The following is a 25,288-nucleotide window of genomic DNA, read 5'->3' on the forward strand; positions in this document are numbered from 1 at the left end:
GGGCCTGGCAGGCACAGCGGCGTCGGCTGCACGAGCTGATGTTTGCTGAGCACTCTCTCTGTGCCAGGTTCCACTCCTGCTGCTCTGCTCACACAAGTCTGTTCCATCTTCCCAGAGACCTAGGAGGAAGTTACTACCATTGTTCTTTTGTGTACAGAGGAAACAAACACAGTCTAAAGCCAATCCACAAGCTGGTGGCCAAGCTGGGATCTGAACCCAGGAGCCTGGAGCTGGGGCCTCACTGCTCTATACCTAGAGAGAACAGGAGGGTGCGAGTGGTGAGGCCAGGCCCAAACCAACCCAAATCCAGAGGGAAGACCCCCGCGGTCCTCCAGCACCAGAGCTGGCTTGCCAGCACCCGGATGGCCTCCTTCCCCGACCCTGGCCTGGAAGTGTCTGGCGGCGGCTGACCCTCTCCCGGGTTCTGTATCAAAAGGCCTGGGGACACGCACTTGCCTTTCAGCAGAAGCGATCAAGATTAAACAGCGGGAAGAATTTCCGAGCTGTCATGACCATACGCTATTAAAGTGGGCAGCCAAGGGAGGTGGAGGCCCTTACGGGGAAGGTCAATGCCTGGGTTGCTCAGTGCTGCAGAAGAGGGGAGAGGAGGCAGGGGACGACCCCTCCTGCTGACATTTGGCTGAGCACCAAAGATGAGATACCTCCTATCAGAGGGACGGAGGACCGCAGAAAGGGGACATGATCTGCCATCCCCAGGCTAGCACCACCCTCTTCCTGGGACCCCGTCTGCCCCAGCCCTGCCTTTGGACTTCATTAAATTGCATTTTCCCAAGCAGGGCAGGCCGGTGACAGAATGAGTCAACGCCAGCTTGCTACACTGTCGCCCCTGGAGCCTGCGGGCATAGAGGGAGATAATTGGGAGTGGTTTGACAGCTTAGTGTCGGGGGCTGGCTTCCCGGAGCACCAGAGGGGAGGGGCGGGGCGGTGCAGGGAGGGTGCATGCAGGAGCCGGCAGCTTCATCTGGGCCGGACCCCTCTTCCGATGACCCCGCCGCCACTGCCTTTTTCCCTTGGTTTCCTGAGCAAGCAGCTTGTTGGGCAGGAAAATAAAGCACAGGGAAGGAAATTAGATCCGGAGAATAAATTAGGCTTTCTTTATTAATTTGTCAGAACTAATTAACATCTCCCCCAGATTCGTCTCCTCTGCAGATGCCCCCCCTGAGCAGGAGGAAGGGAGGAGTCTGCAGGAGTCAGACTTCGGGGCCTCGAGGTCCCCTTCTAGGGACTCCCTGCTGAGGGGGGCCCCACAGAGGCATCCTGTCCACTGCCCTGGGGTGCTGGGTCCCTTCGAGGATGGTACTGAGTGGGCCCGCAGCTCCTCAGGAGCCCCAGGACCACGTCTCTGTTACTCACTGGTCTGAGCTTCCGGCATTTCATCAGGGAGACCGAGTCAGAGTCCTGCCTCCCGCAGGGCTGGGGAGGACAAAGGGACAACAAGGACCCGCCCCGCGCGGTCGGCCCCGATGCTGCCGGGGAAGCTGGAACTCCAGCACTGGAAAGGTGTGCGGGTTCCTGTCGGGTCAGAGGGCATTTGGGGTTGACCCTGACAGACATCTCGGGAGTCGTTCAGAGCGATCACTGGTATTCCGGTATCACGGGGGACAGAAAGGAAGCACGGAGTGGGCAGGTCCCTCGCGGAGACGACACCGTGAATCAGCGCAGAGGCAGGTTCAGAACTCAGCTGGCTGTGCAAGTGCTCCATTCCCTGGCCTGTGTCCCCTCCCCACCCCCACCCCAGGCTCTGGGGGTCTGACACCTGACTTGCTGCTGGAGGCTCGCTTACTAACAGACGCCTCACTTCCTGGGCGTGAGTTCAAGGTCTCCGAGGGGCTGGGAGCCTCCCCAGCTACCTAAGCTCAAGCTCTTGTGCAGGCTGTGGCTGGACTCAGGCAAGAGCCTGGTTCATTGTGTGGAGTTGGCGGCTTCCCTGGTGCACCCACCCTCGTCCCAGAACAGGGCCCAGCCCTGTCATTTCAGAGAGTAACCAGCGCTGATAGACACCCTCTACACTGGGCGCGGGAGAAGCCCTTGAGAACTCACCACGCCTTGTTTGCAGGCCCTCAAGAGTTGCAAAATCCCGCTTGTTCTCTGTCCCGTTGCACAGCGAAAGCGTCCCCGAGGTTCCCCGTCTGCCAGCCGGCAGCTCCCAAACCCCCTGAGAACACAGGGAAGGGAACACCCCCCTCCCAGCAGCCCCTGAGGCTCCAGAGCCTGTCGCCTTCCGCACCTGGAGCCTGCGGTGGGGGGCGGGGGGGCTGGCTGTGGAGCAGAGACTCCCAGGCAGGCTGAGTCTGGGGGAACCCGAAGGATGCATGGGCGGACTAGTTCATGTGTGTTTAAGTGAGGAAACTAAGGCCCAGACAGAGCAAGTCCCATGTTTCACTGGATCATGGCAGCATCAGGATTAGAACCTAGGTCGCCTGACTCCCAGCCCCAGCCCTTTTTATGAACTTGGTCATAGTGCTTGGGAAATGATATCAACACACAATGAATTTGTCCCGTCAGGGACCCTTGGAGCCAAGAACAGGTGAGGTGTCCCTGCAGGATGGCATGGGACATAGGCCATCTTGGCCAGACCACAGGGGTCCAGGTCCAGGGGCAAGTCACTGTTCCCACCCCCGTAGGCCTCCTGGCAAAGCTCTCAGGATGCGCCTCGTCCCCATGGGGGACACAGTTCTGTTCCGTGGCCCCCCATCATGGAACAATAGTAGCTCTAGGCACCTCTCATCTGGCCACATGGCCCTCTTTGCACAGCCTGTCCTGGTTGATGTCCCCAAAAAGCCAGCAAGAGCAGGTGGGCTGGTGGCTACAGTCCCCACTGTACAGGCAGGGGACAGGTCCAGAGCAGCTCTGGGTTTTCCCGGAAAGCAGTCTCATTCCGGAGGCCTTGCCTAGGAGGAGTGAGCTGGGGTGCGGGGGGACCTGGTTTTTCATTCTGAATCCAGCACCCACAGACCATGGCAGGCCCAAGTACTGCCAAGCCTCCACTTCCTCAGCTGTCTCCGAGCCCCTGCTCTGGAAGGTGGTGTGTGAAGGACTCCTGATCTAGGCGAGCCAGTGCCCAGTGAGTCCATCCAGTGTCTTTCAAAACACCCTACCCCAGGCTCCTGCCACGATCCCTCGCACGTTTGTGGGTAACAAGCAGGCAGGGAGAACCATCGGAATGGTGCCCTCCTGGCCATCCTGTGACTCCAGCCACCCCAGAGGCCCAGCCAGGTCAGCCTGCCAGAGTGCTGGGGTGCAGGGGTGTGGCCGGCAGCTGAGGTAGGGGCCTCTGCTCTTCAGAACTGGGGCTGGGCACTGGAGCTGGGTGCGGCTAGCCTGGGTGGTGCCAAGAAGGACACTGGGAGAGGGAGGAGCTGGCATCATTGGCATCTGCTGGCCGATTGTGCCCCAGAGTTCCTGTAAGAACACTCAGAACTTTCTTAGGCTCCTAAAACTGGAGAAGGAGGTTGGAGGAAGCCCCTTGGCCCACCATGTCAAGCCTCTGGTGTCCTGGTCCTTCTTCTCTGCATCCTCAGGGCCCGTGGTGTGAATACCGGTCTGTGTTGGCACCCACCCAGGAGGCTTACTGGTAGAGGCAGAGGATACCACCACGGACCCTCTGCGGGGAGCACACTGTGGCACTTGACAGAGCACTCCTAGGTCCCCCTTTGCCATAGGCCTCCAGGTCCAGGCCAGGCACGCTAGGCCAGAGTGAGGCTGCTGATTGGGGAGGGAAAAGCAGTTGAGGTTCCGAGATTTGATGTGAAGCTTTAAGGCTGCTCATTCTTTGGGAGGACACAAGGCAGCTTCCAGAATCCAGACAGATGGGAGTGGCCATGGTCTTCGGGATAAGAGCTATTGAGTCCATTTCACAGATGAGGAATTAGGCTCACTGAGTCCCAACTACCAGTGAGTGGAAGAGCCCAGACCAGGTCTGTCTGCCACCCAAGTCCTCTTCCTACCCCTCATGCTCTCTCCTTAAGAGGAGGACCTGCCCAATCTGCAGCTCTGGTACCTGGTCCTGCAGGCTCAAAGACACCCCAGGACAGAGTGTGCTTCCTTTGCAACAGGAGGGATTGAAGACAGACACCAGGAAGAACTCCCATCAGGGAAGGGTGTAGAACATTTGAGCAGTTTCCCAGGTAGGATCTTCTCCTAGGCAGAAAGATTTACTTAGCCACCTGGGTAAAGTTGTTAGGGTAAAACCTTAGCAGAGGCAGAGGACAGTATATGACAGCCCCTCTCTCTGACTTCTGCTTGGGAGGTTCAGAGGCTGGGCACGCCTCTGCTGCTGCCCCCTGGCCCAGAGGGGTAGGCACAACGTTGCCTTTCCCTGTACATGCTTTCTTGCCCAAGTCCATTTGGTAGTCCCTGCCAGCTGGTGCCTGGGACAGCGTTGATGGGCCGGGCAGATGTGGTCCCCTGCTACCTGTCCAGGCACCAGTGGCTCTGCAATGAGAACTCGGCTACTCCAAAGCCCCAGTCTTTGCTCCCTTTCCCTTCCCTGCTCCCAGAACACCCACCCGGGGCTGGCCGTGACCTCTGCTGCCCACCCTGTGCTCCGGGGAAACTCTTCCTATTCTCTTAAGCAGAGCTGCAGAGAACCTGCGAATGTCAGCCAGTGAAACCCTGAGTTAGACAGTGCATGCGTAGAAAGCTGGAATCTGGCCTTAGGAGAGGGGCTAGCTGGGCAGACAGAAAAACAAGAGGCGTTCTCATTCTGAAAGGAAGTGCAGTGTACAAAAGCCAGAAGACTGCAGCCCAGATTCGGGCCAACCACTTTCTAGCTATGCAGTAACTTGGCAGATTTCTCAACCGCTGGGCCTCAGTTTCCTCTTCTGTGAAATGGGAATGTCCGTACTTGCTCCTAAGAATGAAAGGGACAATCCTCTGAGACCCTAAGCAGGAAACACTTCCCAGGGCCTGGTACAAAGGAGGTGTTCAATCAGCAGAGGTGGAAATAACTTGCTGCTAGAATGCTGGAAGGCAGGATACGCAGATACTGTCCACCTGTGTTTGCTTTTAGGGCTGAGGGAGCCTACAGAGGAGGGGGGCTGAGTCTTGTAAAAACTTGGGGACACACTTGGTCTAATCACTTTAGAGGAAACACAAAAAGTGCCTGGAATGCCAGCCATTCTGGGGGCACCCGAGCTAGATAGAGCAAAGATGAAGAGACACAGCAGGACAGATTGTGTAAAATAAAATGCATATTTTTAATTGCTTGAGTTCACATCTCATAAAAGGAAAAAACACAAAAAAACAAAAACCAGCACAAGCCCTGGCCATCCCCCACCCTCCCCTTTCTCTGCCTTGAGTCAAGAACCAGTTCCCACCAGGCTTTCTTCCTTTCAAAGCATCTCCCCGCCCTAATCCCCACCCCAACCTCCCCACCTCCCACCTCCACTGTGGGCAGTCAGGGGCCTCAGCCCACTGTGGTGGGCAGCTCCTGGGGTCCACAGGCCTGGTGGGAGGCAGGGAGGGGGCTGGGAGATCAGGCAGCCCCCACCCCCCCCACCTTTGCCTGCCAGGCCTCCTGTTGGCTGTGGCTCATTGTCCAGGTCCTTCCCCAGACGGTGAGGCTGCTTCTCACCTTGCCCCTCTCAGCAGCCAGCAGCCCTGCGTTCTGGACCTGTCTGAGCCTGTGAGCAGGGAGGCGGGGGCCTGGGGCCAAAGACCCGCTGAGCCAACACTGCTTCCTCATTAAGCCCCCCTTCCCCCCCCACAGAACCCACTTTTTCCCTGGCTCTTGCCAGCACTGCTCCCCGTGTCCTCTGAGGTGAGGCAGACCACCCAGCCCCCTGCCTGCCCCACTCTGTCCTCCCTCACCTTCTCTGCCCACCCCCACCCCAAACCCCTGGACTCGCTCCCTCACTTCCCAGTCAAGCTGCTCCCCAGGACGTGTCAGGACAGGGCGCCTGGGTTCTGGTCCTACAGGCTCTGGCTCTGCCCGGCCTCAGTGGGGGTGGGGCACGTGGAGAGGATTTGCTTTGACCTGCTTCTTTAGGCTTCCGTCCCTCTTCCACCCCCTCCCCAGAGCAGCAGGCTGGGGTGAACTCCAGAGCACCCACCAAGGGGTCCAGCCTGCGGCTGCTGAGACCTCATTGGGGGGGGGGGGGCGGGGGGGCGGCATGGGGGAGGGATGATGCCCATCTCGCCTTCGTCTAGGCCAGCCTGGTCCCTGAGCACTAGATGGGACACCAGCCTACCCTCCAAAGACTCCTACCCAGAAGCCTTCACTCAGCCAGGGGCAGTTTCTAGCCTGTCTGTCTTCCTCATCCCTTTGGGACCCAGAAAGCAAAAGAAGAGGCAAGAGACTTAGATTGTGTCCTCGGCTTTTCATGAACTGATGACTTAGCCTCAAGTCAGTCACCTCACCCTTCTGGGTCTCACTTCAACATCTAAGAAATGGGTGGCCCCTTCCCTAAACCATTCCAGAATCTAGGGTCATCAAGGTAAAGGGGGCCGGAAGAGCCGAGCGGTGGGACTAGCCCTGGCTGGCCAGACCGGGGAGCGGAGGAAGGGGGCCTCCCGCCGCCCGCTGGGGGCGGCGGAGCTGGCTCCTTCTCCCACACGTGGGGCCTCTCGGCTTTTCTCCTACAGAGAAGCCTTCCTTGGCACAGAGGGTCTCGGCATTCTCCGGGGACCCTGCCCCCCCCCCCCCCCCCCCCCGCCTTGACCCTGAGCTTCCTGAGAAGTCTTGATTTAAGAATCCCAGTGACTGGAGAAGTTGACAGAGCCCGCATCCCCAAATGTGCTCTCTGCGATTTGACTCTAGCCTGGCTCGCAGGTCGCTGAGCAGACTACCCCGTGCGGGGAGCTGGGGCTTCAGAGAAGCCGGTCTCCCAGAGCCCAGCACTGTCTATCACACACACACCCTGCCGCCCCTGGCAGAGCTGGTGCCCCGGGAACTCGAGCAGAGCTGGTGGCGGTGAGGGTGGGAGTTTCCCACGGTGGCTGGCGTGGAGGGTGGTGGCCTGGGAGGGACAGGAGAGGAAGCTGGGAGCACGGGCAGGGACTGATGGTGAAGGCTGATGAGTAGCTCAGATCCACCTCAGACTTAGCCCGGGGCGGCAGAGAGCTAGGACTCGTGCAAGGAGATCAGGTTTGCATTCAGACCCACAGGGCAGTATAGCGCAGACCGACCCTTGCCCAGCCTGGGTCTGTTTCCCAGCAGCGACAGTAGGACCTCTCTTGGAGGGGTTTTGAGAGGATGAAAGGACATTCGGTGCCTAGATAGGGAGTCTCCTTAAAAGTTCGCTCGTCTTCGTGCGCTTGATGCCAGGATTCCAGATAGGGGATGGCGTGGGTCTCGCCTCCCCATCAAGCTGCAGTAAGGATGGGGAGCCCAAGGGCTGGGTTCCAGAAACACAGAGGAGGGAATCCACAGGATGGAAAGAGGGGACTGATAGAGTTTGGCCTGGGGAGGGAAGGGGTGAGGGAGGAGCGGGAAGAAGAGCTCAGTCGGGCACGGGGAGGGTGAGGTGCCTGTTGGCTGCCGGACAGCCTGGATTCAGGGCCCCTGACATGGATCCGGGGGGGCACGTGGGCCCATCCTACAGCCAGGCAGCCAGTCCTCTCCCAGCCCCGTCTCCTCCCTCCCCAGAATGGCGCCAAACCTGCAGGTCACCATGAAGTTCAAGGGGCACATGTCTCCTCCATCTCTCACCCCTCCCCGTGCTTCAGGGTCAGGCTCGTGGGTGTGAGCCAAACAGGAAAGATACAGGTCTTACCCCAAGAGACGCGCCAGCCAGCTCTCTCCCTTAGGACCAGAGAGGAGAAAGATCCACAGCCAGAGGCAGTATAGAGGCTGTGGCCTTCCGGGGCCTTCTACTACCTGCCCACCACCATTCCTGTCTACACCTGGCTGCCTCCTGGCTTGATGAGCTGTTTGCTTATCTGCTGACCCAGAGGCAGGGCCTTTGTAACCACAATGAGAGAAACAACCATAAGACATTTCTACAGGCCCGCGTCTGGCTGATAGCTGTTCCCCAGGTGCGCTCACGTCCATTATCACATTATTGAACCACCAAAGGCTGAAGTCACACACTCCCACCCCTGTTCTTCCCCGGGCCTAGCTCCGCCAGCTCCTTCTGTCCTCATCCCCCCCAACTTCTTGGCAGCCCTTGGTTGTACTGTTTTTCTCGGTGCTTCTGTTTCCTTGTCTGTACACAGGGACCTCTTAGGCCAGATGGTCCCCATCTCGGGGACCCACCATGAAGGACTCTCAGGTTGGCCTTTCGTCCAACCCCAGTCTCTCCCAAGGCCCCATTCTGGGCTCTCTGTCCCTTTGACTTTCCTCTCTGTTTACACCCAGAATTCACCCACAACATTTCAGTTTTCCAATAGAATCATTAATTATCCCAGGAATTAAACCCAATTAGCATTGTAGGGGCCTTTCTGAGCGAGGAGCCATTAGCCAGGGTGAAAATGCACAGGCGTGAGGAAGAGAACCCACCCTTTCCCAGCATTAAAAATGAAAGCAGGAGACAGCACAGCAAAGCAGAGGGCCCCAATTAAAGCTGGGGCCTCACTCATTAAGCTAATTGGACATGCAATCCCAGCAGCCTCTGGTGGGAAGCCCGCCGGTGGAGCTGGCTGGGAGCTGTCTGAGCTCTCTGCTCACCTAGGGCACTGAGTGGGCCCCAACGTACCCCTTCCGGGCCGCCAGGCCTCTGCGCAGGGAGGGGTGTGGAGACTTTCTGCCGATTCCTCATTAGCACCTGCTGTCCACTTCCTGGAGGTGCTGGGTGGTGCGTGCAGGATGAAAAAGCAGAACAAGACCTCGCATTTCTGAGGTTTGGGGAAAGGACAGAGGTTGGCCATCACTCTCCTCTTGGGCCCTGGGGCCGAGGGGGCTCCCCTCATGGGATGGTCATAGAGACTCGGTGCGATTGTAGCTACGCGTGCCTGGCCGCACCAGAGCTGCAGTCAGTGGTACCATTAGTCAATGGTAGCCATCATTCGCCTTTCCTGAGCTTTTGCCTGCCTGGTTCTCCCGAGGCCCCAGAGGCGAAGGGGGAAGATGGGACCAGCAGCATCTCCCAGGTGGAGAACCCCAGGGACAGACAAAGGAAGATTCACAGCCAGAGACTGGCAGAGTTCAGACTAGGAGGTAAAATTTATAACTCCTGGACTGGGAGGCAGAGGGAACAAGGAAAGAATGGAGGTTTTATGTATTTGCGGTGCCCAGAAACATCCTCTGGGCTGAGGATGCCCTGGTCCCAGCCAGCCTTGTTACCCTGACAGGAGTGGGGATCCCGGGGCTCAGCTTCCCCCAGAGCCAGGGTGAGGGCCTGACGTCTGCGCTCCCAACAAGGAACTTAATCCAACCCCCATCTCCCGAGCTGCCAATAGGCTAGGGTCCCATGTATCAAATCCCAGTGATTCTGGGGCTTGGCAGGTGTGTGCTGGCCACTTGTCTCCCCAGGAAGGGGAGAAAGGGAGGCCACGGGCAGTCCATGTGGTGGTGAAGAGCATAGCCTCTCACGGAAAGGAGCCTCATGGAGACTGCGCGTTTTGAATCTGCTTCGTAGACTGTGTGACCTTAGGTGGGTCACTTGACCTCTCTGTTTCCTCATCACTGAAATGGAGACACTCATGCTCCCTAGCTCTGGGAGCTGTGTGAGGATGAAGTGAGTTAATAGGAGTGAACATCTGGGCCTGGGCCTGGCACAGCTAAGTTACACATGTGGTAGCTGTTCTTGCCATCCATTGGCAAGGGTCTCCCAAGGAACGTCGTCTTCCTGTCCATTCTCCTTTTGTGAGGGAGGGGAGCCAGTGAGACCCCTGGCATCTGCTGCTAGGTGGACAGACCCCACCTTGGGCCAGTTGAAGGTGGCAGGCCATACCCTCCTCAGACATGGCACAACATGGGGAGCCCCCTCCCCCCCCCACACCCCCCCCACTGCCACCAGCGCCTCCTGGCCTTTCAGGGCCATGATGAGCAGTGTGGTGGGCAGGGCAAAGAGGGCATGAGAATGGGAAGGAGAGGGGAGGAGGGGCAGCAGGTGGCCCGGAGGCTGGGCCGCACCCCTGCAGCTGGGCGCTGTCCCCTGCTGCCTACGTGCGCACTCTCTCTGCAAGGCAGGACAGGAGACAGGTCCCAGCATGTCAGGCCCCTACCCAGTGACTCGTGAAACCCCAGCAAGTCTGAGCTGGAAGCGGGTCTGGGTGCGGCTCCTGATAGATTCATGTTGGGCAAAGAGAGGGCAGGGAGAAGGGAGTGGAGAGTCAGGGAAAGACCCCCCCCCACCGCCCACACACACACACACACACACACACACACTCTCTCTCTCTCAAAGCTCTGACAGAAGAGCTGCGGGAGAGCCGGCAGGGCTGGGAGCAATGGCTGGGGCTTGGCGTTTTTAGCTCCTGTCTCTCAAGTCCCTTCATCCCCTGTGCCCCTGCCCTGTGGGACAGGAAGGAGACAGGCTGTGGCAAGGGCAATGACCTGCTCCCTTCAGCACTTGGCCAAGAAGAAGGTGATGATTTCAGTGCTGGGAAGGGAGGGGAGGAAGGCCAGGTGACAGACAGCCTGAGGCCGGGAGCACAGTGAGGCCAGACAGGATGTGTCCCCGAGGACCCCAGGACCCCGGAAATCATTTCATACAGACGCCCTCCCTCAATCCTCACTGCAGCTAAATGAGGTGGCCTCGCTTGAGGTCCATTTTATGGGTGAGAAGAAGGTTCAGGAAGGTTGTGGGACTTGTTTGTGGGTCCTGCTGCTGAAGCTGGAATTAGCAGCAGGACAGGCTACAAGGTGTGGGCCTGCCCACCACCCCTTTCAGCCTCCTGGGCACCGGGGAAAGGCACAGCCCAGGGGAGGCTTTCCAGTGACCGCACATGTCCACAAGGCCCTGCCATGGGTGGCTTCGGGGCCACTGGGGGAGAGCAGATTGATATGGGAAGCCCGGTTCCCCCTGACAGGCAGACTCACCCACACAGGGGAGGCCTTCCAGCTGACCTGGGCTCTCCCTGCACCATGATGTCAGGACCCTTTAGAGCCCTCTCTTCCAGTGGCTACCCCCAAGGTGGTGGTGGGGGGGGGAATATTGGGTAGAAAAAAAGAAAGACTGAGCCAGACCGCCTTCCTCCTGGGGTGCCACCGAGCTGAGGCAGAGTTCAGACCTGGGGTGAACTGAGATTAGGGCGGAAATGATGGCCACACATAAGGTTTTGCTGCTTTCTGTGGTTAAAGCCAGGAAGAGGTTGGCACTAGGGGTAGAGTCATAACACCAGTCTTGTGGTCTAGTTTGGCATTGACATTGAGATTGGGCTGGGGCAGTGTTGGGGTTTACACTGTGGTTGGGAAGAATGCTTCTCGGGGTTGACACTGAGGTGGGCATAGTGAGTGGGGTGCGGTAAAGCCAAAGCTGACATCATCCGAGAGGTTGGAGGGGTCTGAGGGATTTAACACCTGTGGCGTCTGTTTGGAAGAGAAATGCCCGTTTTCACTTGAGCCTTGCACTGGGGAGAGTGTCGGGATGGAGGTGGCAGCCAAGCCAGAGCAGGCTGATTGGGGGGGGGGGGGGGTCTGAAAAAGAGGTAGGTTCTGAAAGTGACAAAAGGGACATGGAAAGACTCTCCTGTCCCTTTGCCCTAAGCCCCTGCTCACTCTGTTGTGAAGCTACCCGGACGTCACCTGAATTTGTGAGACACGAGGAGATGCTCTCTTCTGCGGGGCTTGGGTTCTCCATCAGTCCAGGGAGCTTAAGAACGAAGGGTTTACCCCCTCCTGCCCCTCTCCAGCCCCCTACTGGAGACCCTGCAGGCAAGGCTTGGGGGCTGCTCTGGCTGAAGGTTAAAGAGAAAACGTGACCCACCACAAGCCTTTGCCAGTTTCAGACCGGGAAGAAGCCTGCCTCTTCCTCTTGTTTGCTCCCCGGACCATGCCCGGTGAAGAGGTTGAATGCTGCCTGCAGTGCATCAGAGAAAGCCTGAAACCCAGAGCAGAGCTCAGAGGGTGGCAAGGAAGGCTTTCGGGGGGGCGGGGGGGGGGTGCGGTGGAGACAGCCCTGAAGCGGGAGGTGCGACCTGCTGGAGGCTGGGACCAGGTCGTGGCAACTGAGACATTCCGGGAGGGGCTTCACGAAGGAGGGGGCATGAAGCCAGGGGAGGGGCTCCTGCCTCGTCTTGAGGAAAGGTCACTGCCAGCTTTCCCCGAACCTCCTGAGCCCAGGCCCCAACCACCCCCCCCAACCCCCCTGTCCCACTGCTGCCTGCAGCAGGAGTCCCCAGTGCTGAGTTCAGACCTACAGCAGGCTTTGTAGCATCTGTGCAGGGAAAGGATTGCTGCAGAAGACCCAGCCTGCGGACACTGTAACCTAACCTTGGGCTGCAGTCCCACCACAGGGTCCACACCCGCTAGTGCGGCCCAGAAATGAAACAGGTGTATGGCTGCTTCTCAGGCGACTTCAGATGCCGTAGAGAAGAGGTTATCTGTGGCCCTGATCACGGGCGACCCGCCCTCCTGTCTAGAAACCAGCATCCCCGCTGTGCTGTGGCCGCAGGCATCTTCACAGAGGTCCTGCACTTCAGCCCTAGGACTGCTGAGAACCAGGCCTTCCAGGGAGGTGCGGGGAGGCTCAGGAGGCAATCTCTGCCCCTCCATCCCAGTATCCGCACTGGGATATGTGCGTGTGGCCCCCTGAGCGACACAGTTGCTTCTTATTGTCCCGCCAGCAGCAGCGCCTGGACCCACACCCCAAAGCCGGATAGGCTGTGCCAGAGCAGCCCAAGGGGGAGCCCCCTGGAGTGGGAGGCACAGCTGCTGACCCCTGCGGAGGAGCCTGGCATGGGGATGGAGTTCTGGGAGCGACACCTGCTAGCCCCGGGGTGGGATGGGCACAGCTCTGACTGTTGTAGGGTCCGAGTGCCCCAGGGAGGGGTGGTCCATGCGTGTGTGTGTGTGTGCGTGCGCATGGAGGTGGGGGAGCACATGTGCGCATGCCTCCTGAGGCTGGACCCCCTGGGACAGGCCACCTTGCATTAAAAGGAAGAAGACAGAAGTAGATCCAGACCCAGGGTGAGAAGAGCAAACGGCAAAACGTAATGACTTTAATATGAAAGAATTTGCCACTAATTAAGCACAAACACTCCACTAATGCAGGGAACACATGTTGTGGATTTCACTTAAGCAGGAACCAAATGAGGTGCAAACCTTCCGGAATGATAGCGGTTTACCAGCCGGAGAGAGACGCTGCCTGTCGGTTCTGCTCTTAGAAGCACATGGCCTTGTTGTCTTCGCAGCTCGCTGCCTCCCTGTCCAAGGCTTCCCCGGGCTGTGTCTCCTGCCCTTCTGTGCTCCGAGGACACATGTGCTGCTCTGTAACCCAAGTTCTGACAGCACCCGGCAGTCGGCTCCAGGCTCCCCGGGGCCTCTGGTCCTCTCCACCTGCCTTCCCCAAGCACACGCCTCCTCCCGTCCCTCCTGTAGAGCCAACTGCAGGCCCTCCAGGCGGGAAGGCTGCACCCCTGCTCTGACCAGCCTCTGGGCCCTCTGCCCCAGGACCTAGGACAGTTCCCCTCTGGCAAGCACTCCCAGCCATTCCCCTCCTGCTCCTGGCTTGCAGGGTCCGCCCTGCACATCCCTCACACACGGGCCAGTACCCCTGCCCAAGCTGCCTGCCCTCTCCTCTAAGCCAGTGGAGGTAGTTTTGCCCTGCAGGGACTTCCAGCAATTTCTAGAGATAGGTTTGGTTGTCATAACGGAGGAAGGGTGGGAAGAGGCTGGCACACAGGACAGCCCCCGCCACAAAGAATTATCAGGCCCTAAATGTCAGTAGCGTCAAGGTTGAGGATCTCCGCTCCGGGACAGTGGCCTCACCATAGCGAGGGCATATGCGAGATCACACGGTGGCTGGCAGAGCCAGAGTGGAAATCAGCTTGCCTGAGTTCTAGCAGCTTCTTCCCTCAAAACTGTAATAACAATTACACAACCCATTTGTAGCGTGCCTGTGTGCCAGGCACTATGCTAAGAGCTTAGAGGAATTATCTCACTCAATCTCAAATCAAGCCTGGGCAACAGCACTAATATCGTACCCATTTCATATATGGCAAAACTGAGGCACAGAGAGGTTGCTGCAGCATGCTCAGTCACACAGCCAGTAAGCAGCCCACACCAGCCCAGGCCCATCTGAACTCAGAGTCAGTGCTTGTGGGTGAATTACCATCCTTTTCAACCCGGCCCCATCAGTCTCCCTCCCAACCCTCCCCTCTTAGAATGAGCTTCCCTGGAAGTAGGCAGGATATCCATGTCCTATGCCCTCCACGCCTTACCCCTCCCCACATAGGCCCAGCCCCCAGGCTTGGGGACAGACAGCTGTGTGAAGCTGGATGGGGCTTGGGCAGAGCCGGGCACTGGGGTGGTCCGACAAAGGCCCTTATGGCAAGAGGCAGATCTGGAGGCTTCCACTTCCAAACAGGTGGCGAACGTCAGCCCAGCACCCGCAGGACCCAGACAACGCTATGTTGATACCCAGCTTCGAAGGGGTTCTCCTGGGGAGGCCGTGGGAACTCCCCTCTGTTTTCATGGCACCCCCAGCCTCTGCCGCCCCCACACTAGCTCTCTGAAGAGGCTGCTGCCTACACTCCCCGAAATGTGTCATTAAGGACGCTCCTTTGCTGAGGGGAGCCCTGGCCCCGTGGGTGTCTGCTGGGAGACATGTCGTCTGTGCTGCCGGGGGAGACGGGGTTGGCGTGGGCCGCGGAGCTGGGACCTGTGTCAACCCCAGATTTAGAGCCGAGCGCTTCCAGGCCTCAGAGGGCTCGGCCAGGCTGTGTTGGGGAGGGGTGCGGCGCTGTGGGCCGTGCGGGCTTTGCAGGCTAAGACCTTGGGAGCTGGGCCTCCGGCAGTGACTTACTTGGGTGAGAAGAATAGTTTTCACCTCTGGTGTGGAGTGAGGAAGGAGGCAGAGCTGTGTGCTAGGAACTGGGGCAGAGGAAAGAGAAAGGGAACCCAGAAGCGGCGAGTGGGAAGCAAGCAGAGGATGTGGGGCTGTGGGGCGGGAAAGGCATACCTTTTGGGGCACAGCTTCCTGGTCTCAGTCAAGGAGAAGGTTCTGGCACTGACCTGCCTGCCTCCAGTGTGGATCCCTTTCCCCTTCCAGCTCTGTCCCCCTACCCCACCTGCTGACATAGTCCGGCGTCCTCCTGGGTAGGCCCTGCCCTTGACCGATGTGCGGTATCCAGGAAGCTGTTATCACACCGGGGAAATGGCTGAGCCTGGCCTGGAAGCCCAGCTAGCTCGTGGCCTTCTCCACCAACCACTCGGAACCCCTATGCCTGCTGCATGCCAGGCACTGGCCTTTCCCTCCAGAGGGGAGCTGCTGTGACAGGTGTATCCTCAAGTAGGGGGCCCTTGGGGTGCCGGATGGATCCCTCACTCGGGGAGGGAGGAGTGCCCCCAGAAAGCCGCCTCCTCAAAATCAAGGCTAAGGGCACTCAGAAAGGATGAAAGGGACTGGGGCAGATAACGGGGTGTGGGTTTTTAGCAGAGGGAGTAACGCGCCAGGGAAAGGATTGTATTGTTCCATGGGGCAGAGGAGAGGGGGCCAGGAGAGGAGGTAGCTAAGTTCCAACGCCCAAGATGAGGTCCAGAGCCCAGAAGCGCTTTGCAGTTGATCCTGAGGGCTGCAGGAAACCCATGGAAGGATTTTAAGTAGACAATGATTTGTGTTTTAGAACGTGGTGAGTGGGTTGGGGTAGAGCCTGGAGGCAGGTATGGGGCCTCAGAGTTACCTACAGCGGGGCTGGGGTGATGATTGCGGCCTGCTGGGGGACACGGTGGCAGAAATGAGATGCTGAGCACGAAGGTACCAATGGAAGGGTTTGGGATTTACTTAAAGGGGTGAAGGTGGGGGGAGGCGTGTAGAGTCCCGGCCTGGGAGTGTTGAGAAAATAGGGAAGTGAGACTCTGCTGGTGGTGGTGGGGGGGGGGGGGGGGGGGGGGGGGGCGGAGAAGGGATGTGCTGGTGGGCGGGGCTTGAGGGAGTCTGGATGGGGGCCACTGGGGACGGAGGACAAAGATGAATTCAGAAGCATGCGGCGGCTAGTGTCCATCGCTCTCTCTGACTGCGTGGATATGGAAGAGCCCCACGCCCCGGCTCTGCGGCTGAGCACCTTGGATTTTCCTGGCGTTCCGCTTAATCTGGGAGGTCTTCCTGGAGGAGCTGGGCAGTATGCAGAGGTGGAGCGGCCACTTGGTAGAAAAGTTCTAGAGTGTGATCCAGGGAAGGTACAGACTTAGGGCAGAGAGAGAACCAGACAGGTGATGTCCAAAGTATTATCTTCCAGGGCTATGGGATCCACACTCTGGTTCTACAGAAAAGGACACTGAGGCCAGGGAGGGGAACTGCCTACCTTAGGCCATTTAAAAAAACGTGACCAAGTAGTGGGGCCCAGAGACTTCTCCCCAATCTCCAGTGCATCCTGCTTCCTCCTGGCCAGAGGAAATGTGGCAGGTGCAAGGTGAGCATTCCAGAGAGAGCCGACAGGCAGAGTCCGAAAGCTAGAGCTGAAGAGGGGGTAGCACTGAGAGGGGCTGTCTGTTTCTGGGATGCCCGGGGGAAGTTGGGGGCTGCTGAGGACGGGCCCTGCCCTGGGCCTTGGGGATGGGGCAGCCAACAGGCCGCAGACTTGTAGGAGAGGTTCAGATGTCCCAGCCACTTGTTTCTCAGCTGGAGAAGGCAAAACCCCGCTCCCTGATTCATCCCTGTCCCCCAACCTGTCCTGCTAGGTTTCGGAGAGAGATGGGACTTGCCAGAGCAGCCCCCACCGCCGCCACTACAACCCCGGGGCTTCCAGGCTGCCGGGGAGCGGGGCCGGCCCAGCCTGTCTGGAAGATCCTGGGCTCCTTCTCGGGGCTTTTCCCAGGCTGCCGCGCCCCCTCGTCTCCCACACACGGCTCTCACCCGCCAAGGCTCCGGCGCCAGCCCCGTAGCCCATCATTAACCAGCTCTGTGTCGGGAGTTGGGGGGCGGGCATCAGTCAAGAAGAAAACATCGGCAGTTTCTGTGACCCCAGATGAGGGGCGGAGGCGCCTGGGTTTGGACAGTAGCAATTAGCCCCTGACTGTGGGATCATGGGATGTTATCACCTCTGCTGGCAAGGTGGGTGAGGCAGGCACTCAAGGCCCCAGGACTCCTGGAGCCATCCCAGCCGGCACTGCTCCCAGAGAGAGGCCCCCAGGTCCCACTCGGACCGGGCAGAGCACCTGCAGTGCGGGAGGCAGGGACCCCAGTGAGGGGTGACGTAGGGGTATGGGGACAGGACTGGGTCGGCTGCTGCATCTGGGTCCTCTCTGAGCCCTCTGAGCTGGGTCACCCTGGACCCCATCCCGGGTGCGGAGGGGAGTCTGGAGGGCAGAGTTGCAGCCTGGGCTCTAGAGAGCTCCCAAATAATGGGGAAACCTGCCTGGGGCGTAGATGCGAGACAGGACAAGTTCAAAGGACCTCAGTGGGAACCCCGCTCATGTGGGTTCCTGCTGGCGGAACGATTGGGTCTGGGCAATAGTGATTGGTAAAACCTTCCGAGAGGAGGGGACCCCAGAAGGGGGATTCCCTCCTGACCATACCCTCTTCTTTGCCAGCTTCTCCCCCATGTGGATCAGCCTTGGTGTCAGAAAGTGAGGACCTGGCCAGCCCTGGGAGTTGACATTGGGGAAATAGCTGCACTGGGAGGAGGGGCCCTGTAACCTTTAGGTCACTGTGCTGAGTCAGCAGGGTTTCGGCTGAAGGCCCTATCCCCCCTCCCCCAGCCCTAGGTGAGTCATTCCCACTTACCACTAAGCTGGTTTCTAACCGGATGTCCTCTTCCTTTCTGCCAGTTTTGGGGTGGTGGTGGGGAAGGAGATCCTTGGAAGACCCTAGAGATGGATCCCAAAGGATTTGGGTATGAGAGGCTCTGGGTGGGGAGCCAGGGACCTCCCCCAGTGTGCCTCAGTTTCCCCCAACCAGGTCGGCCCCTGCTGTCCACCTGACTGAGGGCACCAGGAAAGTGGTGGGGGACAGAAGAAGAGGTGGTCTGTGCCAGAAATCCCAGGAAACCCCCCCCAGCCTGTGCCCCCCTCCACCCGCCCACAGGGGCCCAGTCCCAGCCTGCCTGGCCAGGGAGAGAGGGGTCTGAAATTTCAAAGGGTGGGAAGAGAAACCGCTCGGGGTGGGTACAGAGAGCAGAGTGCCCCCCAATCCTGGGCCACACCCCACTGCGTGGGAACCCATGGCCTCAGCCTCGGATTAGCTCCACAGCAGGCAGGGCAGGCGGGCGGGCGGGCCCTGGGGAGCAGGCTTGTCGGCCACAACTGAGGAGCCTTTGTGTTTTGTTGCTGAGCTCGGGACTTTTACAGGTCCGTGACGTGTCTCAGGGGCCGGCCCGACACCTGCCTTGTTGGCTCAGCACTTCTGGGAAGCCGTGGAAGCAGTCCCAGCTGTCCAGCCTGAATTCTAATGGGGAAACTGAGGCACTGATGCATGGGCCCCAGATCGTGGGGCATGTAGGGTGGTCAGGGAGACTGTAGGCAGTGCTTGGGGTCAGGAAAAGAAAAACACATTGCTTGATATCCCTGGGATACAAGAACCTTTCTGCGGAGGGCAGAGGCTCCCTGGGATCCCTCTACCCTTCACTCCCCCCTCTCTGGCTCCTTCCTGTTCTCTGCCCTGTAGATGCCTCCCCCCTGCTGCCTCTGGGCTGCACCCCAGCCCCCAGCCTCTTGCCCACCCGCCCCCAACGAAGCCCAGCGCAGGGTGGCCTGCGGGGGCTGGGTCTGCATTTTGTCACGGGTATTCCCGCCATATACCAGAAGGAGCGAGAGAGGCTCCTGGGAGGGACACCACCCAGAATGACGCCCTGGGGAGGTAGACTGAGAACGGGGGAGTCCCTTACACAAAGGCAAGGTGGGAGGAACACCAGGCTGGACACTGCTCTCCTACGTCCCCAAGCAAGTGACCCAGTGCCCCCCCCCACCAACCCTGGGACTCCTCCTCTGTAAAATGACGCATTTCGTGGTCCGTTGGGCCTCCAGGATGCTACCATCTACTGGCCCTGGTTCCCGCATCAGTGACTCCGCCAGCCCGAGTGTCTTCCCTCTTACTTAGGGATTCACAGGCTGCTGGGGGCCGGGGGGACACATGCGGGGAAATGCACTAGACGCACGTGCCAGGAAAGCGAAAGGGATACGGATGCTGATGACGGTGGTGAGGACGACGATGGCTCCTAACATCGGCCACGTGTGTAATTCTATGCGGAGTGTGCCAAGCTCTCGTTTCACGTGTCCTCACTTAATCCTGAGAATAACTGCAGGGGTAGGTACCGCTGTTGGGCCCATTTTACAGATTGCAACCTCAGCACAAACTGAGGCACAGAGAGGTCATTTGCCCAAGGTTTCATAGCTCCGACGTGACAGAGGGATCATGTAAAGCCCGACTCGTCACGAGCCCACCTGCTGCCGGTAGCAGGGAAGAGATGGGACGACCCTTTAGAGGGTGGGAGGAGCTGAGGCGACATCGGGGAGACATAAGCGTCCGCTTCCAGGTCGTTGGGACCAGAGTGGTTGGTGGAAAAGCTTGGACGGGCCTGTCCTCCTGTTTGCAGCCCCTGTCCCGGGCCTTCCGGACACCTCTTCCTGCACAGAGGAGGGCCCTGTCCCTGGGTTACTGCCCTGAGCCAGGCCTTTCTCTGTCCTTTCAGTGGAGATCCCTCTACCCTATTGCTGCTGCACCTGACCCCACCTCTCTGAAAGCTTCCCAGTCTGCACAGTCTAAAGAACGTGGGACGTCTCCCCAGCTCTGCATCCTCAGACCAGGACTGGCAACCCCAAGCCAGAAGCTGGGGGTCTGGGTCCCTAAGCCTGGAGTAGGGTGCAAGGGCGGAGGGAAGGTTTTCAGACTTCGTCAGTGTCCCCAGCCTCTCCTAGTTACAGACCTCTGGAAGCATGGAGTGACCCCAAATCCTGTATTCCAAGAGCTCCCTTGTGCCCAGCAGACTGTAGGCAGAGAGGCCAACATCAAAATGAGCCGACCTGCTCCTTAGAGGCCCTCCCCCACTCTGGCCTGCCCGCCAGTGAGGAGACTTCACCCCAAAACAAGCATTAGGGTGGGGAGGGCTGCCTCGGTCTGCTTAGGCACTGATGGACAAGACAGGGCCGATGGGGCGCCTGAGCCCCTTCTAGTGCCTGCCCCACCGCTGTCCATTATCTTCCCTCCTGGCATTCACAGCTCTAAAGGGTGAGGTCACTGCTGAAGACACAGCAGAATGGCAGCGTGTGTGGGGGGCGCTGAACTCTGCCTGGCTCCACACCTGCAGAGGAGTGACAGGAACCAGGGCCGAGCCAGGCTTGGTGGGCTATGTCCCTCTGTAAGCCCCACTGTGCCCAGGCACCAATCCCCAGATGGCTCCTGGTGCCCGCACCCCAACCCCAACCCCCAGCCTATGGCCCAAGCCCTCCCAACTGGCTTTTCCTGTTTTCTGGCTTTGTGTGGTGAAAGTTCCCCAATTATACCCACATTATCTCACCTGCTGGGCAACCTCCAGCAGGTTGGTGAGTGAAGGCTGGAGAGTGGGGGAGGGAGCACCCACTTACCCTGCTGGGAGGGCCTAGGGCAGAGCTGCTTGCCAGCAGGCCACTCAGCAGGAGCACTGGGCTGTCTGGCCCACTGACCTCACCATGGGACTCGATCTGGAGTGGGGCCCCAGCAGGGCAGGGCCATAGTTCAGAGAATCAGACGGGCTAGAAGGGACCACTGAGACGGGGGAGTCCGGCCTGCTCCCCTCTATAGGAGGAAAATAGGGCTCAGGAGGGGGAAGTGACTGGCCCAGGTCCCAAGGCCAGCTTGAGATGGAGCCGGACAGAGCCCAGCTCTCCTGACTCCCTGATGGATACCTCCTGACTCCCTGATGGATGCTACCTCCACTGGACTCCAGCCAGCCCGCAGTGCTCTCTGCCTGGGGACACGTCAGAACCCCACAGAAGGGCCCAAAGGACAGCGGGAGGGGGAGGGGTGTGGTACCCCAGGTGGGCCTTGAAGGGTCTATGTGGATGTGAACAGGCATAGAGAAGTGGGGAGCATCAGGGAAACTTCCAGAGCAAGGCAAGGGCCTGGCTGGAAGGGGCCAAAGACCTATGTATTCAGCAAGCATTTCTGAGCAGGTATTTGTATGCCAAACGCAGAGGGTGCTGTAGGGACCTAGGAGACAGCCTGTACCCTCCCAAGGGGAGCAGCTTTCACCAGTCGTGGTCTTCCAAGCCCTCTAAGGAGTGTGCCCTGCTTGTGTGTCTCCACCATGCAGGGGCAAATAGGAACCCCAAGTTTCCAGTCTTGAACCCCAGTCTCCCTTGGGGGACCACCGAGGCCATCCCCCTGCTGCTGCATCAGTCCAGGGCCTGGCATCGCTGTTATTGATGGTGGTCAGTAAGGATGTGACAACACCAAGTGTGCAGAGGCACAGCCAGGAACAAAGCTCGGGAATGAGCCCCGAAGAGACCCGCCAGAGGGGATGGCTGCTCCGAGTTCAGGGTTCGGGCGAAGCTCGAACAAGCCCTTCTAGTGGGAATGAAGCCAGCGGGGAGGAGACTGGGGGGGATTGATTCATCCATCTGATGCCACCGATCACTCCCTCCTCTTGGCAAGTCTCTATTCTTGCGGGTTTCCGTTACAATTTTCTGGCAACAAATGTCTTCTGAGCACCTACTGTGTGCCAAGACACCAGGCCCTGGGGATGTGGCGGGGGCAAGGACCTGGATCCCGCTCTGGGGGAGAAGTCAGAGGCATGAACAACCACATTCCAAGCCAGAAAAGATCTGTAACGGTGGGGAGGGTCTGTGAAGCTTCCCAAGGTGGGAGATCCATTGGTGGAGAAGAGGAAGAGCCTTCTGGGGCCTTCTAGGGAACCGCATGAGCAAGAGTCCGGGAGTGTCAGGAGGAGGGAGGGGGGACATGTAAACATGGTGTTCCTTGAGGAGGGGCCCCGTCTGACACAGTCGGAAGGCATCACGTGTGGAGAGATGGGGACAGAGAGGCAGAATATAGATGAGGGGATGTTGAAAGCCAAGGCATTTGAACAAGATTGTGAAGGAGCAGGACCTGGAGGAGGCCGCGTCTTGTGAAGCACCCACTTCCCCCCAGGGACCTAGCTGGGTGAGAGGGACAGAGCCATCTGCCCCAGCCCATAGGCACTCAGCCTCTGGGGAGAAGACCTGTGGGGATGGCCATCATGGCGGCCACTGTGAGCCATGTGGGTGGGCAGCGCTTCCTGTCTCCTGACACACTTTCTCCTCAGTCTCACTGATTGTCCTAGCAAACGCTGTGGGGTGGAGGACTGGACTTTATGCCCCATTTTCCAGAGGGGGACTGAAGCCCCGAAAGGGGATGAGGTTGTCCTCTCCCAAGAAGACAGCGCGCTGGCCCTCCTCATCCAAGACCAGGGAGGCAGTGTGAGTTTACCGCTGAGAGGTGGCAGCCACGATGTGTCATGAGGGGAAAGGGCAGCTTCTGGAACAGTGCGTCCAGTGTATGATTCTGGCTCTGTGTGAGGGAGGGAGAATGTAGAGAGAAGAAAGTAAAAGAGGACATTTCCTCCAGGATTATTGGTGATATTTTTGCGCAGCGGGATCCTGGGCAGTGCGGTTTCCACAGTAGTTTTCAGTATTTCCCAGAGTGCTTTCAGTACCAGCAATCAGTGTTTCTGTGATCAGCATCAGAAGAGTAGTTCTGGCAGAGAGAGGGGAGCAGTGGCCCAGGAGTGCGGGCAGGGGGCCGTGCCTGTCGCTGACCACCCCTGCGTGTCCTCTGACCAGGCCCCCAGGCCCAGGTGGTCCAGGTGAACGACTCCATGTACGGCTTCATCGGCACCGACGTGGTTCTGCACTGCAGCTTCGCCAACCAGCTGCCCGACGTGAAGATCACCCAGGTCACGTGGCAGAAGGCCACCAACAGCTCCAAGCAGAATGTGGCCATCTACAACCCGGCCATGGGCGTCTCGGTGCTGAACCCCTACCGCGAGCGCGTGGAGTTCCTGCGGCCCTCCTTCATCGACGGCACCATCCGCCTCTCGCGCCTGGAGCTGGACGACGAGGGGGTCTACATCTGCGAGTTCGCCACCTTCCCCGCCGGCAATCGAGAGAGCCAGCTCAACCTCACCGTGATGGGTAAGCTGGCCCCACCCCTCCCTCCCTGCTCGTGCGGGGGGCCTGGGGCCTGGCCATCCTCACCATGTGCCTCAGTGACCCCGTCATTTGCCTTGAGTTGCCTGCGCCCCGAGCCCCAGGCGTGGCACATCCGGTCCCTGCCAGCCCAGTGGGGCCACAGTTCACTGGGGGTTGGGGGCAGGGCCTTTGCCATGGTCAGAGCTAGAGATCGGGTTTCAGGTTGGAGCCCCACCTGGGGGCTTTGTGGGTGGCCAGGAAGCAGACCCTGCGGGGAGGGCAGGAGCCCTTGGCTGGAGCAGGCCGAGGCTCTGAGAAGGCCTCCACTTGACAGAAGCAGGTCCCAGCCGTAGAGCAGGAAGGACGTGGGTTAGGTGTGAAGCTGTCCCGGGAGAAGTGCCAAGAGGGGAGGATGGCCAGGGGGGTGTCTGGGGCCTACACACCTTGGGCGAGGCAGTGGAGCTGGTCCCATGGCGCTCTCCGCTTCCCCGCAGCCAAACCCACCAACTGGGTGGAGGGTACCCAGGCAGTGCTTCGAGCCAAGAAGGGGCAGGATGACAAGGTCCTGGTGGCCACCTGCACCTCGGCCAACGGGAAGCCTCCCAGCGTGGTATCCTGGGAAACACGTCTGAAGGGCGAAGCGGAGTACCAGGAGATCCGGAACCCCAACGGCACAGTGACCGTCATCAGCCGCTACCGCCTGGTGCCCAGCCGGGAAGCCCACCAGCAGTCCCTGGCCTGCATCGTCAACTACCACATGGACCGCTTCCGAGAGAGCCTCACCCTCAATGTGCAGTGTGAGCAGGGCGCAGGGCGGGCCGGTTCCCCGGGGTGGGCACCGCCGTCCCCTGCCCACCCACCTCCCCCCGTGCCAGCCCTCCCTCCTCCTCTGCTTCTGTCTCCTACTGCTCTCCCCTCCCCGCCCCTTCTTTCTCTGGCCTCTCAAGCCTTCCCCTCCCTCTCTCTTCCTGGGGGTGCTTTGGCCTCCCTCCTCTCTTCCCCCATCTCCTCCCTTGGCTCATCTGTCCTCATCCTTTCCTCAGTCCCCTTGCTGCTTCTGCTCTGAGGGTCTGTGATCACCACCCTCTCCCCTTCTCTCTCCCTCTCCAAGCTGGTTCCATCCATGTCACTGCTATCCACCCTCCTTTCCCTGTCCGAGGTTCCCTCACCCCGAGCCCTGCTCTCCTGACCTCCCCCTTCTCAAACATCATCCCTTGCCCCACAGATGAGCCCGAGGTGACCATTGAGGGCTTTGATGGGAACTGGTACCTGCAGCGAACAGACGTGAAGCTCACGTGCAAAGCTGACGCCAACCCCCCTGCCACCGAATACCACTGGACCACGTAAGTGCTCTAGGGTGGGCCGGGCTCCCGGCAGGGTCCCTAGCCAGTCACAGGGAGATACCCCACCCTACCTCCAGGAGCATTAAGTGGGGAGGAAATCAGGGTCTTCATTCAGGTTTCTCAGCGGGAAGGGGAGGGGCCGCGAGAGACCCCATGTACATACACACCCCGCCATCTGACAGCAGCAGGGTCAGCGGGACAAACCATTCTGCCAGAGGGGGATTCCCTCATGATCTGCCTGCTTTCCTCTCCCTAATAAAGAATTTTGTCATTTTCGTTTGGTGATCTCAGTCTGAGTCACTCCCACCCGAGCCCCCGGTATTTATTTTTATCGAGGTGTCCCCAGGGAAGCTGGCTTTCTGGAGCATCCCAGATCTTTCTTTGTTCCCATTCCTTCTCTCCAGCACCCCCAGATTCTCAAGGAGAGGGCAGCCGTCAGCCCAGCATGCCTGTGTTCATGGCGTGCTTGTCCCTTATCCCGTCCTCTGGTTCCTGGCTTCCCAGTCTTTGAACCTGGCTCTTAGAGGGTCTGGTCCGCTCCTGCAATTGGCTCTGATGGCCTGAGCCAAGGTGCTTTCCAGCTGGTGTTGTCAGCTGGATGGAACACGTAGAAAGACGGGTGTGGGGAAGTCAAGAAGCAGGCTGACGTGATAGCCAGGAGGTGGCTGCCACATTGTGTCTGTACTCTTTCTCCGGGAGGCAGAGGGCACTGGCTTGCCCAGCTCACTCTCACCCTCCGTCCACTTCCTGAAACCAGAAGCGCTTCTGAAGGTGCAGGTCGCCAGGGCCAGCTTGCCAGTGT

General features: G+C 59.2%; 1 protein-coding gene across 1 annotated transcript in view; it reads left to right on the top strand.

Moving 5' to 3' along the window:
* Window positions 1-25,288, top strand: part of NECTIN1 (nectin cell adhesion molecule 1) — a 61,243-nt gene that overhangs the window by 23,817 nt on the left and 12,138 nt on the right. The window contains exons 2-4 of the mRNA XM_059415410.1: window positions 22,796-23,146; window positions 23,638-23,940; window positions 24,369-24,486. Of these exons, the coding sequence (XP_059271393.1) occupies window positions 22,796-23,146; window positions 23,638-23,940; window positions 24,369-24,486 (772 nt within the window). The remainder of the gene's footprint in view (window positions 1-22,795; window positions 23,147-23,637; window positions 23,941-24,368; window positions 24,487-25,288) is intronic.

This window comes from Mustela nigripes, chromosome 1, assembly GCF_022355385.1.
Source record: "Mustela nigripes isolate SB6536 chromosome 1, MUSNIG.SB6536, whole genome shotgun sequence".
NCBI lineage: Eukaryota > Metazoa > Chordata > Mammalia > Carnivora > Mustelidae > Mustela > Mustela nigripes.